The sequence below is a fragment of the Colletotrichum fructicola genome, assembly GCF_000319635.2.
Source record: "Colletotrichum fructicola Nara gc5 chromosome Unknown KSG_Nara_v1_contig03, whole genome shotgun sequence".
Taxonomy (NCBI): Eukaryota; Fungi; Ascomycota; class Sordariomycetes; order Glomerellales; family Glomerellaceae; genus Colletotrichum; species Colletotrichum fructicola.
The window spans coordinates 4,840,551-4,853,719 of NW_027094053.1; the positions used below are offsets into that span (position 1 = coordinate 4,840,551).

The window sequence follows — 13,169 nt, forward strand, 5'->3', positions numbered from 1 at the left end:
GCCATCCATTCAGAACATTCGGCGTCGTCACCCGATCCACTGCGAGCGTTCAGCCCAGCCACAGCGTCGCAAGCTCTAAGCGAGTTTGAGTCAAGCTCGGAGAGCACCGAATTGGATGTATATTACTTCCGCTTCCTTTGTGTCTATTTTCTGGTTATCTATTGTCCATATGCAGGCGTTATTTACCGAACGGAGTCTTGCGAAACGCGGCAGGTAATCATGCAGCTTTGTTTTTGCATATTATTGCCAGTATGCGACAGCCTGACAGCGCGCAACCAAGGCCGGCAGAGAGCAGTGGGTAGGCCGTGGCCCCTGCTTCGAGGTTCAACGGCGGATATGGCGTGGGGGAAAGACGGAGCAGGTTGCGAAGGGTGGTTCACATGAGACGAAACGAAAGCATGGGAGAGGCCGAGCTGATTCTGTTTTGCGTGCGATGGATTGATACCTAATGCCCTGTTTCAAGCTTTGTCCTCATGTTTGGAACAAGAAGAAAAGAAGAGATGTGTGTGGACTGTAGTGCCAAGGGTGGAAATGGCACGACTGCGAGGCAGGCAGGCATCTAAACTCGAAAGGAAAATTGGACAAAACTTGTTAAAAAAGCATTTACACACCAGATGTCCGGACTACAAGAGAGTCTCTTTCGCAGAGTGTGCCATGGCGTGTCTCATGCATTGTGGCTTTGCATTGACACCACCCCTTCTGGCTAACCTTCAGGTCTTGAATTTTCCCCGCGATCCGGTCAGATGGGACCAGCCGCGTCTTCAATCAGGTACCCGCGAAGGCGGAGCTGTCCTGGTGGTCGGTCCCCAACGTTGACGGAGGTATCTGTGCAAGGGAAGCTGTCATAGTTTCGGGTACCGTCTATCCTAGTATATAAGCTTACAAGACCCGTTTCATGGGGCTTCCAACGGACGAACATGATGAGTTGCCGTGAGAGGCGGCTGTGGGGGACAGATAATTCGTCGGCACGGTGTGCCGAAGGTGGTCACTGGCCAGTTGCCCAGATGGGGATGTGCTGGACATGTTCGGCTCCCTGCCGTCAGGTGAATCGTCGCATGAAGGTGGCTGTGTGTTCTTGTGCCTTGTGGGGGACGATGAAGGTGTCACATCCCAACGCTCATGACCAGACGAGGATAAATATAGCGAGATGAGTTATGGGAATAAGAATCTGGTGGTGGTTGTCGCGTGACCCCCCATTGCAAACGCTTTGACGGTCCCATTCATAAAGCAATCCATTTCGAGAAGTATCCAGTGGTGAGCGGCATCATTGAAGTGATGATTTGTAAAATGGCACAATGGGTAGGAAGGCGCGTGATGGCGAATAGAATCCAGGCTGAGCCATGCCGGCAACATGCAAATGGACAGGGGCAAGAATGGTTCAATACCAACCACGTATGCAGTCATCATCTCTGTTGGTTCGGACTTGGACATGTAGTCTGCGCCCTATGTCGCATCCCGCCGCAGGAATGCTCTGGCTCTGGAGCGTCGGCCGGGACTGGAAAAGGCCGATTCATCGGAGCCGCCCCGATCACATCATTTCCCGACGCTTCGGACAATTGTCCGACCAATCCGCACTGTAGTGGCGCCCATCGGATTCCCAGTCAGCGACAGTGCTTGCACAGTCCTCCAACGGCCCGGCAGCAGGGATGAGCTTCCATGCCGTACCGCACCGAAGCTACCCCGCCGTTATCGCCCCGCAATGTCGTCGCCTCCAACCGCTCCCCACCATCACGCCGTCCCCTCCCAACGTCAACCGGGCCATACACACACTCTCTTTAAACAGCAATGCGCCTCGCCCTCCGAACCCTCTCTCACCTCACATCGTCCGCCTTCAAGCCGTCCTCCCAGCGCCTCGTCCCGTTCCGCACCATGGCCACCTCCGCATCCCCGGTGCTCAAGCAGCCCGTCAAGCTCGCCTGCATCCAGCTCGCCTCCGGCGCCGACAAGACGGCCAACCTCGCCAACGCGCGGTCCAAGGTCCTCGAGGCCGCCAACGTCGGCGCCAAAATCGTCGTGCTGCCCGAATGCTTCAACTCGCCCTACGGCTGCGACTACTTCCCCAAGTACGCCGAGACGCTGCTGCCCTCGCCGCCGACCAAGGAGCAGTCCCCGAGCTTCCACGCCCTCGCGGCCATCGCCTCCGAGAGCGGCGCCTACCTCATCGGCGGCTCGATCCCGGAGCTCGACGCCAAGACCGGCAAGTTCTACAATACGAGCCTCATCTTCTCGCCCAAGGGCGAGCTGCTCGCGAGCCACCGCAAGGTGCACCTCTTCGACATCGACATCCCGGGCAAGATCACCTTCCGCGAGTCCGAGGTGCTCAGCCCCGGCGACAGCGTGACGGTCGTCGACCTGCCCGAGTACGGCAAGATCTCGGTCGCCATCTGCTACGACATCCGCTTCCCGGAGCTGGCCATGATCGCGGCGCGCAAGGGGTGCTTCGCGCTCGTGTACCCGGGCGCGTTCAACCTGACGACGGGCCCGATGCACTGGCGCCTGCTGGGCCAGGGGCGCGCGGTGGATAACCAGATTTATGTGGCCATGTGCAGCCCCGCGCGCGACATGGACGCGACGTACCACGCGTGGGGGCACAGTCTCATCATCGACCCGATGGCGAACGTGCTGACGGAGGCTGAGGAGGGGGAGACGACTGTTGCGTGGGAGCTGGACGGCACGAAGATTGAGGAGGCGAGGAGGAACATTCCTGTTAATACGCAGAGGAGGTTTGATGTGTATCCGGATGTCAGTTCGGCGAAAGTCGACGGCAAGCCATGAGGGTGGATCTTATGAGAAGCGCGCAACGTGAGGGGAGCTTCATTTGTACACCATTGTAGCCTGATGCATGGGTAAGAATAGAGTAATAAAGAAGGCGGCGGCCTCCGTGGTTTGCGTCTAGCTGATTGATTTGACAACACTTTGAAAGAAATTAGTCAGTATGAGTGGTAAGGCATAAACGTCTGCGACCATCGGTCAAGGTTATTGCCATGCCCACGTATCAAATTTAGTATGCATCGGTTGCCTTGATTATGTAACACCGAATCCATACGGTGGTCAGAATGGCCACTTCTGAGACATGACCTTTTCCCTCATCCTATACTCTCTTAGCAATAAGAAAGAAAACTATTCATATCGTAGAGAATCAACACTTAAGATTCGAGATAGTTTCCAAATATTGCTATTATTGTTTTAGCTACCTATTCTCAACGACCTTGATGTTACGTCTTATTGAGAGACTCCTTGCTTTGACGACTGAGTGCCCCTTCACCCAACTTCTTGTTTAACTGCGCTGTTGAGGTCTGCCTCACGATAATATGCCGTGAGATGTGCAAGCTCAGGTCGAATCGTGTGATGTGATTGGATGCTATTGCATATAGCTGTGGTAGCCATCATTGGCTGCAATCAATGAAGTCTGCCTGATTGACAAGCCGGGCGCAAGCTGGGCTGGGGTTGTGGCTGTTCAACGACGCTATTATTGGGTACCATTGCATGTTGCTCTAATCATCATCACCAACCATACTCATTCGTCCCATTAGCTTACAACACTTATATCTTGCTGCAAATCGCTTTGACAAAGAGATAAAACTTGATTGCAAATGTAATAGCGCCCATTTAATTTACCATGAGTCTGCACTTATTGGCGATCTCAGCTCCACGGCCTCGCCAATGGATATGCCAGGCAGAATGTTGCCCCGATATTGTCATTCTAAGTTACCATCTACCTCACATACACGACTTATTGAACTATTTCCGGCATCTGATCCATCATATGATCTGCGTTGCCGGATTCACGTTGTCAAACAAGCCCGGGCACAAGCGACATACCATGCTATCTCTTACACTTGGGGATGTCCGGACTTCACATGCAATCTCGTCATTGTTGACGATATCTTGGACAACCAGGGCTCAGCCCAGTGCCAGTACACTCCTGGCCGAGTTCCCATCACCCGAAGTCTTGACGGAGCCCTTCGACGCTTCAGGGACTACTCCAGCGCTGCCCAAACTCGGTGTCTCTGGGCAGACGCTGTCTGTATCGACCAGGATAACCCGAAAGAAAAAGCTCACCACATACCATTGATGACTTCAATTTATCGAGACGCCATCGGAGTACTCGTTTGGTTAGGGGGCAATGCGGGACGCCAAATATCTCTGTATGATTCCAGCTTTTTCAATCACCCCTGTTTCCGCCGACGTTGGGTTATTCAAGAGGCCGTGCTCAATAAAACCATTATCGTAGTCTCCGAAAATGCCACACGGAGCTTTTATGAGCTTTGCGAAGTGGCCTACGACATATATCGGAACAGATCAGGCCGCGTTCCGACCATTCTCGCCATTCGCGCCGCCTCAGCCTGGCAAATACATTTGATGCGCTCTGCGCTTCATGATAAGTACAGTGCGGAAGGCCAGACAATCGTTTATAACATCTGCAAACTCATGCGATCTTTCGATCAATATGACTGTGCGGACCCGAGAGACAAGGTGTTTACACTCGCATCCTTGGCCGGGGATGTAGACACTCGAGAGGTGGACTTGGCTACTTTTCGACAGGCTTTCGACACCGATCCCGTCGACCACAGATTATGGTAATTTACGAGGAGGGAACCACCGTCGAACATATCTATACTATGTTTGGTCGTGGTATTGGGGAAGCAGGAAACCTACCATGGGTGCTTGGAGAGGCGTCTTCTCGCCTTGACTCTCCCTGTGCCGTTCTTCAAACAGAACAGGATGTGGTGCCTTCCTGGATCCCCGACTGGAGAATTCACAGTCAGCGGCCCAGCTTCTGGACTTACGGTTACGATGTTCGATACTTCCTTCGTTCCAATCCGGTTATGACACTGGGGACGTGGACTGGCAATGACGCGGATCAGCCTACGTTCAGCATCACGCTGTCTCCTGCACAATCTCAAAACACCACGCAGCGGGTTTTTCGCATACAATTGCCTCTGACCCGCATCACTCAAGATTCTGACCGTGCCAGGAAAGACGACTACCGAAGCATTGCACCTCTCAAGGTTACATGGCGAAGCGAGACATTTCCTTCATCAGTCGAGTCCTGGCGCGAGGCTGCGACATGCACCAAAAAGACATTCAACAGACTCTGGACAATCGTCGAAGTACACGCGAAACACGTCGCATCGTATTCAGCTATCAAATACTCCCCTGTATCGCTTAGAAATGATTTTGCAGAGCGATTTGCCTACATTCTCATTGCCGGGGGTATGTTTATGGAAGGTGGTGAAATCAATCGAAGCTCAGCTATCCGCCTTTGCGAGTTTGCAGACACATTCCACGATTCTGGTACTTCATGGGAGATACTTTCTCATGCAGTCGCATGGAGGAAGAGGCGTCCATCTAGGGTCAAGATTGACTTACTCTACCACGGCAGCAACTCCTTCCACGAATTCCACGCTGAGCAACAAACTTCAGACCTCGTGGCGCCCAAAGTAGCATTCCTGATCAAAATGTTTATACTGTCAGATATTGATTTTTCAACCCATGAAAACTGGAAACAACTTGTACGCACTATTGCATGGACTATGCAGGGTCGTTGTGCTTTTGCATGCGACGTGGAAAACAAGCCTCCCGACGCATCCCCCATGGATATCCTAGGGATTGGCTCAGACTTCCTTGACTTGAATGATAGGATCATGGCAATAACATTTCATGTCACTGAATCAGAACCCAAGCGCAAGCGTCCCCTTTCGCTGTTGAATCTCTGGTCGAGGACGTACCTTGTGCGTCCAGTTTCAGGAGGTGTTGATGAGGACCTAGGGAAGGACGCTTGTGTTCCAAATTTCCAGTTAGTGGGGGATTGCTTTCTATCGACTGTTCGTTGGCTCTCACCGCAGCGGGGACTTATGCCTCGTGAGTGGTTTGCATTGGATGACGATAGTGCGGAGGAAGCAGCGTTGAAAAAGAGATATCGAGGTCATTTCTCGGAGGTTGTTGAGGACAGCGTAATTGACTTTGTTTAGGCAATACTTCCTGTACATACAGTACCATATGCCATCATCATCTGGAAAGAATTCGCCCGAGAGCCATGTTTCTTGGCAGTCTTGATTTTGGCCAGTGTTATATTGACTTCGCATATATACAGTTGACGAATAACAGGCAAAACGTTCATCGTGAGCCATGACGGCCTGCGAGGCTTCTGCCAATGCCCCTATATATTGAACGGATCCGCTTAACTCAGTTCATCTACACAAGCAATGTGAAGGCGGTCTTCTAGTTTCGGCTGGGGCTTACAGTGTTAATGTCAGCTATCGCAATCATTTTTAGAAATTTTTCAGGGTAAGAAGACTGGTCTGCCTCCATCAGTTTCCAAACAACGTCACTTCTACCCATTCCTGGCTGTGTATTTGAAGCACTTATATCTTCATACTATGCGGAACGACTCATCTCATCCTTTGCAAATCTTCCATGGTCTCCCGGGATCGAAGTCAAGGCGATGCGCCCAAACTCTTTGGAAGGTCCCACAGAGTCAAAATGGATTGCAGAGAAGTCGGAACTTGGATTACAGGACTTTTTAAACAACGCCAACCAACCTGAACCTGAGGATCTGAGTGAGAAGAGCCAACGAATCCAGCATCCTTTCATCCCTGGTTCCTATATATTGATCAAGCCCAGTGCAACTCACCAGTTGGCCAAGCAACAATGTCATTTTCTTGGCCTTGATATCCGAAATTACCTGGGTAGTTGTCAGCAGGCGGATTCTCTCGAATCCGTCCAAGTCAGTCATATTAGTCAATCTCTGTCAATCTTTGCGCAGCGTCATTTCTTAACGATTTTCCTTGTGTATTCGAAGTATTCATGGCGTGGCTCTTCGTCGTTTCTGCCATGAGGTCGCGGCAGGAGTTCGCAGTCGGAGATCACGCCAGCTTTCTCCACTCCCTTGCGCAGCTCTCGTGATGCTTAAGTATTCTGCCATATTCAAGCAGAATACTATCTTGGGTCTGATTTCAGTTCTAATAAGGCGGTTCAATACGGCATCTCTCCTGATGTGGGCGAGACCATGATCTGTTTCTTGCATTGTTTCCCTGTTTGATCATATGTAGGTATGCGTGTAGTACTCTTTTAAGTGGCTCCTATATAATCTCCAAGCTTCTGCAGCCTTTCTGCGGAAGACGAAAGCAATCCACGGGACAGTATCCTGGATTGGTTGGAAAGCCCCAAAAGCTGATCTGTGAGTGCTACAGGAATGCTTGGAGACAAGCGGTCCTCGACTATTGAAGCATGAACTGGATCTTTGAATCACTTTTTACTTCGGACTTTCTGTCATTATGTACGTATTGTGCGTGTATAGACTTACAGAGGCGCGGTTCGCCTGCTCCGTAAGTTCGAACCCGAAATACTGATGTACAAGAAAAGTACGCCAAGCCTTCTCGTACCGTCCACCCTTAAAAGTCTTATCTGCTTGAGGACATGCGGAGGCCACATGGTATCCAACTTCCGCATGCTCGACAATCTTCCATCTGCATATGCAAGGTCCTTTAAAGAAGCGTGGGATCTCGTTGGTTATGCCAGATACCTGCTCCCGAGAAGCTAAAAAGCCCTTGCATAAACACCATGCTGCCGAGTGGCGCAGATGCTCCTCCGAATCCACCCACGTTGGAAAAAGTCCGACCCGAACCACAAATGGACTTTCTTTTCCAGACAGATACATATAGATACCCAGGGAGCTTCTCACCGGTATTCTCGTTGCCACCATCGTCACCCTTCTTACTCCCGTCTCTCATCTTTTCTGGCGGCTCCGGTATCTTTACTTCCCGAGATCTTGTCCGATCTTATCATCTACAGGCATAATTTTCAGCCATATCCCTCCGCATCAAGTCGCGCAGGTATTTTGACGAAGTGATACTAGCCTGTACATCCCTCGCCTCTTCCAGCCTATCAATCCTCCGCAGAACATCTTCCAACTCGATCTGGTACCGCAGGACATGACACGAAGCACTCTCCCTCCACGCATTATCCTGGGCCTCCAAGTACTCGGCGGCACGGATGGCCTCCTTTAGGCACTCCACCCCGGCCTCTGCATCTCCGAGCTTGACCGCCAGCTTGGATGCGATGTACTTAACCCAGGCATACCGCTCCAGCGACTTACTCTTCCACTGGTCCATAGGCCCCTCGTCCGCAGCATGTAGCCTTTCCAGGTGCCTGCCGCACAGCTCCCGGAAGCCGTCCCACTCAGCGTCCAGAAACGCCGTCGCCACGACCTGATTGTGCTCCACGGTGATGACCTCGTCCGCCGCCGGCCCGAACTGCGTGATGGCGTCCGTCAGGACCCCGTTGTAGCACTCGATCGTATGCCGGTGCGCGGGGCCTTGCTCGCCGCATCGCACGTCCACGCCGTCCCGCTGGTCGAGCTCGCTCTTCCGCCCGAGGACGTGCCCGTAGTAGTTGAGGCAGTGTTCGTGCATCCGGCCGATGCCCCAGAAGAGCTCCTTCTCCGAGGCGCCCGCCATGATCTGCTGCATCAGCCTGGCCAGCCGCGTGATGGGCTCGCCCTCTCTCTTGTTGACGCAGAGCAGCCGGTAGAAGTGCACGAGGTAAGGGGACAGGATGTCGAAGCTGGGGATGAGGTGGGGCGCGTCCAGGACGACGGTGCGGAACATCTCGACGGGGTCGTGCGTGATCACGTCCTCCAGGATCAGGAAGGCGCGCCGCAGTACCGCCCCGCGCTGGCGGTTTAGAGTGGCAGGCAGCCGGTTGAAGAGCTCGAACATTTCCAGGAGGTGGATGGCCGGGGAGGGCAGAAAGTCGAACCGCAGATGGAGGTCCCACCCGGCATGGTTTCTGGAGCCGCCCTGGATCAGGTCATTGAGGTTGACGAATAGCTCTTGCGTACGCCGGTCAGTCAGGTTCGCGTGCGCCATGGTCTTTACAAGGGCTAGAGGAGGACGGCCGGTCCTCAGAAGGTGTTGTGCCGGGGTTCTGCTGCTGACGCCTCTTCGGGAGGGCCTCTTGCAAGTCTTCCCGGGAGGCATTTCTACGGGTTGGCCTTCATGTTGGTCATGCCGGAGCCCCTGTGTGTTGTACTTCCTAAAATTCCATTTGAGGAACTGTCTCTTGAACATTCTCTCTCTGAGGATAGCCCAGGGTTATCAGCGAACTGGATCAACCTTCAATTCGCATTGGGACTGGTGCTTACGTAGCAGAGAAGGAATGCTCTTCATACATGATTCGCCTGATCTCCTTCAACGGAAGATTCCTCTCGAGATACAGGTGCCGAATCCCTTCCTTTTTCTCCTCCCAATCTTCTTGCGACTGCGGATGCACAACATCATTCCTCGTCACAAGCACCAAAGGCCTCCCAGGATCAATTGCAGAGGCGGCACCCGCCGAATCAGCATCTGAATCCATCCCTGAGGAGCAAGTCTTGGTTTGCGGATCATACATGTGACGAGCCTGAGGCGCCATCGCGCATTAACGATGAATTCACATCGACTGATGGATCGAGAGTCGCGAGTTGAGCGCTTGGGGTTCTGGCGGGTCTCCTGGTGGGAAGTTGGTAGCCGCCATGGGCCATGGCAGGGAAAATGCTACCCCGCTGAAGAAGGGGGACGGCACGGGTGGCGCCCAACATAAATGTTCTCTTTCAGCCCTGTCAACGGCCGCGATGGATAGGGAATAGCCTGCCCGGGCTGTCCCTTTTAGTGTTCAATGCCAAGCCTGTCATTAATGAATGTAGCAACCTTTTCGCGCTGCAACCTTCTTGCTGTGGTCTTCATTGGGCGCAGTTCACGCACATCAGTGTTGCCTGCCTCTGTGTTACCCCAGAAAACATATGTCTAGACCACACTCTCCCTGCTAATGGTCTTCAACCTTCTGGGTTATTGGCAACCGCCTCATAATGTACTTAGTATATCAGATGTGGCGGTGTATTGAAGCGTGGATTGTTGCTAGCCCGCTTGAACACCACACGGCACTTGGTGAGGTAGCATTTGAAGAGGGCCAACGGATGGTGGTTGGCAGCTTGTGCACTTCCTTCCAGTTCGAGCTTAGCAGGTAATTCTAGCGTACGGCGAGTGTAATGAGGTGGCAGGCACATTCTTACAGAAGATGAGAATGAGGTGGATTAACATCCGGGCCGCCTTCAAGAACATCAAGTGGTGTTTATGCATTTGAATCGCTGAGTATGATCGAGGAATGAGCATCACGACCTTCAACGGCTGTTGTTACTGCGCCAATGAAAGACAACGACGCCTAATGGGTTGGGGGTTCACGTGTCTGCGGGTTGCCACTGAATCCACAAAGTTCTCGAAAAGTTCCGGAGATTCAAGCCGCATGAGGTAGTGCTGACAGACCGCCGAGCCGGTCAACCATAAGGTTCCGGGAGCCGGTGCCAGCGCCGAGTGTTGCGGTCATGCCCCGTGGCTCCCGAGTCCGCCTCTCCGTATGACCCACACAGGCGCCGTGAGCTCTGTTTCAGCACTGTGACCCTCCAAACTGTGCTAAATATGCCCCTAACGGCCCACTGACATGCTACAAACCGAGGGTGATCAGCACGCACGGAGCGCCATCTGCAACTGCCAAGCACGATTGCCTCAGTCGCTTCGCGTGAGATCAGTGAGGAGGGGAAGTTTAACCTGGAGACGATGTGCCATTTTGTTTCTTGGCTGGTCCACGTAAGCTGCTGTTTCTGCCAAAGAGGAGAGAGATGACAAGAATGTGTAACTTGGTTGAGACTGTTGAGTGGAATGAAGCAACGGCTTAGGTGAGATTGTGGCTTCAGTGAGATTGTTTCTCCCCCACGTCCCGAAGGACGGTATATATATGATGGAAGGTTACGAAGACCTGCTTCTCAGACGATAACTCTCAAACCATCCAGCAAACCATAATCCAACTACAACCTTCTCCAAACAGACCGGCAACCACCTGTCAGTCAAACCGAACAACATCTACCAACATGTCAAACGTCAAGACGATCCCCACAAGCGAATACGACGCCGTCGTCAAGGTCGTCCAGGACTTCTACATTGGAGGCTGCGCCAAGGGCGACAGCGCCCTCCTCGCCCAGGGCTTCCACAAAGAGGCCACAATGTATGGCCACATGGCGGATGGCGCCCTTCTCGGCGGCCCCATCCAGAACCTCTACGACTTCATCAGCAGCGCCGGGGCGGCTCCTCAGATGAAGGCGCGGTGCGACATTCTGGCGATTACACCGACGACAGCTGTGGTGAGGGTGGACATGGAGAAGGACGCGGCAAGAAACAGCTACACGGACTTTCACTCATTGCTGAAGTTTGACGGGGAGTGGAAGGTCATTTCAAAGGTCTTCCACACTTATGCTTCTTGAGAGGTTGGTGGGTTGAATCAAGATGATGTATGGGACGTGAGGAGACCCAGGCTCAAATGGGCATTGGCAGCATTAATTGGATGGGAATGAAAGCATAATGATACTCTGATCACCTACCCTCACTTGATTACCATATTCAATGTGCGAATACCCTTTCTCCCAATATCAGGTTTACGAAAATTGACGAAGTTGCTAAGTTGCGTCGATTGCGTATTTATTCAATATTTTCTCATCCTTTTCCCAAGCTCTCTCTCGTTCGAACAATGCAACCGGTGTTTTCATCTGTCAACGTCACAAGCTCTATCCGGAGGGGGCGTGGTGACTTAGAAAGGGGATATTTATGGTTGAAAAGACCTAGCTTAAGGACACGGAAATGCGCAGAACCGACTTGGACTGATTCAAATGAATAAACTGAGAGAGTTGTGTAATAGTAGCAATTATCGATGATGAGCCCAAATGAAAGGCAATATGGGCCGTACTCCCTCTGCAACGGGGCATGAATCAGCGGTTCAACGTCATGAGACATAGATTAACACCATGTGAATGAGTCGGCCGCATGAGAAGAGATTGGGCTGTCAGAACAGTTGCAAGCAAACCCTGCCGAGTTCATGGTTAAATAGTACCACCACGGGTCTTCGACTCCCTTAGAACCTTCATACTTACGAAGTGTCCCCTCTTTCGTACCCCAAAATCATTCTTCACGGTATGAAGCTGGTCACCTGTGTTGGAACATATAAGCTCGCCAGTCTTCCGACGTGAGTACTCAGCAAAAATTGAAGTCCCATACTCCATTGAGTTTGTCGTATCTTCGAACCTGGCTTAGGACGCCGACTGTCAGCTGTACCATCATTGGACCATGTTGCGGCCGAGACTCGGGACCATCATTCGGGAGTATTGGTATCAGTCATCATCCAAGGAGTATTCATCTGTCGTATTACTAAGGCTACACCGGTAGAAAAGCTCTCACGTCCTACACATAATGGGAAACTGGCAGCCGACAAGGTGACCACCGCTCGACGAAAGTCACTGGGTCGTTGCAGTCGTACTCAAGCACAAGGGACAAGATGGCACGATGACTTTTCTAGCATTCTTGCCCTGCAGTCAGCCGCACACAGCACGCATTATGGATTCTCTCAGTTATACACCTTTTGGAAGGAGCCTTGTAACTGTCGATGTGTAGGAATAAAACCTGTGATGATAGTGCACTTTGCAAAGCTTAACTCCTTCAACCAATATGTATAAAGGGTCATTCCTTGAGTCTTCGACGTACTCCGCGGAGATGAGTCCATCATATGCAATTCAGCAACCCTACTCCTGAAAGCGCCCTTGAAGTTAAGTACCTACCTATTCATGTAAGAGAATAATCCATGGTTTGGAAGAGGAGACAAAGACAGACAAGGGCCAGTAACCTCGGACAACGACCTCTCAAGATCCATTCCTTACCTTATGACCTGCAGTCTAATGTCTCCCGTATTCTCATCGATTTGAGACAAGCACAAGCCAAGAGAAAATTGCCGCTGTTGAACAGGAGACGATCTGACCTTGTTTATATCATTAACTCCATCGGTCCCAGCCCCAGACGCAACCCAACTCCATATATTTCAAGAGAAATCATGACAATGGGCAGAACACAGCCAAACGATAGTCTGCAACGAGCTCGTTTGTTCCATTCTCTCAACTGCAGCGGCTTTGGGAACATCTTAATATGCTGCGTAGTCACCTTTTCCGCAAACTTTGCCAGGGATTGCACCAGTCTTGCGTATACAATAGAATACCACCACAGAGATGATAGAAAGTACTTGATGAGGCATCGCAGAGCTATGTGGCTGCGAAAAAAGTGTGCCCGACAAGGAGATTGGGAAAGCAGTGGAAT

At 51.9% G+C, this 13,169-nt stretch overlaps 4 protein-coding genes across 4 annotated transcripts; 2 read left to right on the forward strand and 2 right to left on the reverse strand.

The window, feature by feature from the left end:
• Positions 1-739: 739 nt before the first annotated feature.
• On the reverse strand, positions 740-1,023 carry CGGC5_v006163 (uncharacterized protein; the record flags this gene model as incomplete). Its single annotated transcript, XM_066151657.1, has 2 exons — positions 740-861; positions 918-1,023. 2 exons carry the CDS (start codon positions 1,021-1,023, stop codon positions 740-742), a joined length of 228 nt encoding a protein of 75 aa, XP_066008952.1.
• A 762-nt stretch (positions 1,024-1,785) lies between these two features.
• CGGC5_v006164 (Hydrolase) lies at positions 1,786-2,775 on the forward strand (the record flags this gene model as incomplete). The annotated part of the gene is made up of 1 exon (XM_032035809.1): positions 1,786-2,775. One exon carries the CDS (start codon positions 1,786-1,788, stop codon positions 2,773-2,775), a length of 990 nt encoding a protein of 329 aa, XP_031892784.1.
• Positions 2,776-7,787: 5,012 nt separating this feature from the next.
• CGGC5_v006165 (uncharacterized protein) lies at positions 7,788-9,417 on the reverse strand (the record flags this gene model as incomplete). The annotated part of the gene is made up of 2 exons (XM_032035820.2): positions 7,788-9,081; positions 9,149-9,417. The coding sequence occupies 2 exons, from the start codon at positions 9,415-9,417 to the stop codon at positions 7,788-7,790; spliced, it is 1,563 nt and encodes a 520-aa protein (XP_031892785.2).
• A 1,489-nt stretch (positions 9,418-10,906) lies between these two features.
• Positions 10,907-11,296, forward strand: CGGC5_v006166 (uncharacterized protein; the record flags this gene model as incomplete). The annotated part of the gene is made up of 1 exon (XM_032035831.1): positions 10,907-11,296. The coding sequence occupies one exon, from the start codon at positions 10,907-10,909 to the stop codon at positions 11,294-11,296; it is 390 nt and encodes a 129-aa protein (XP_031892786.1).
• Between the last annotated feature and the right edge of the window lie 1,873 nt (positions 11,297-13,169).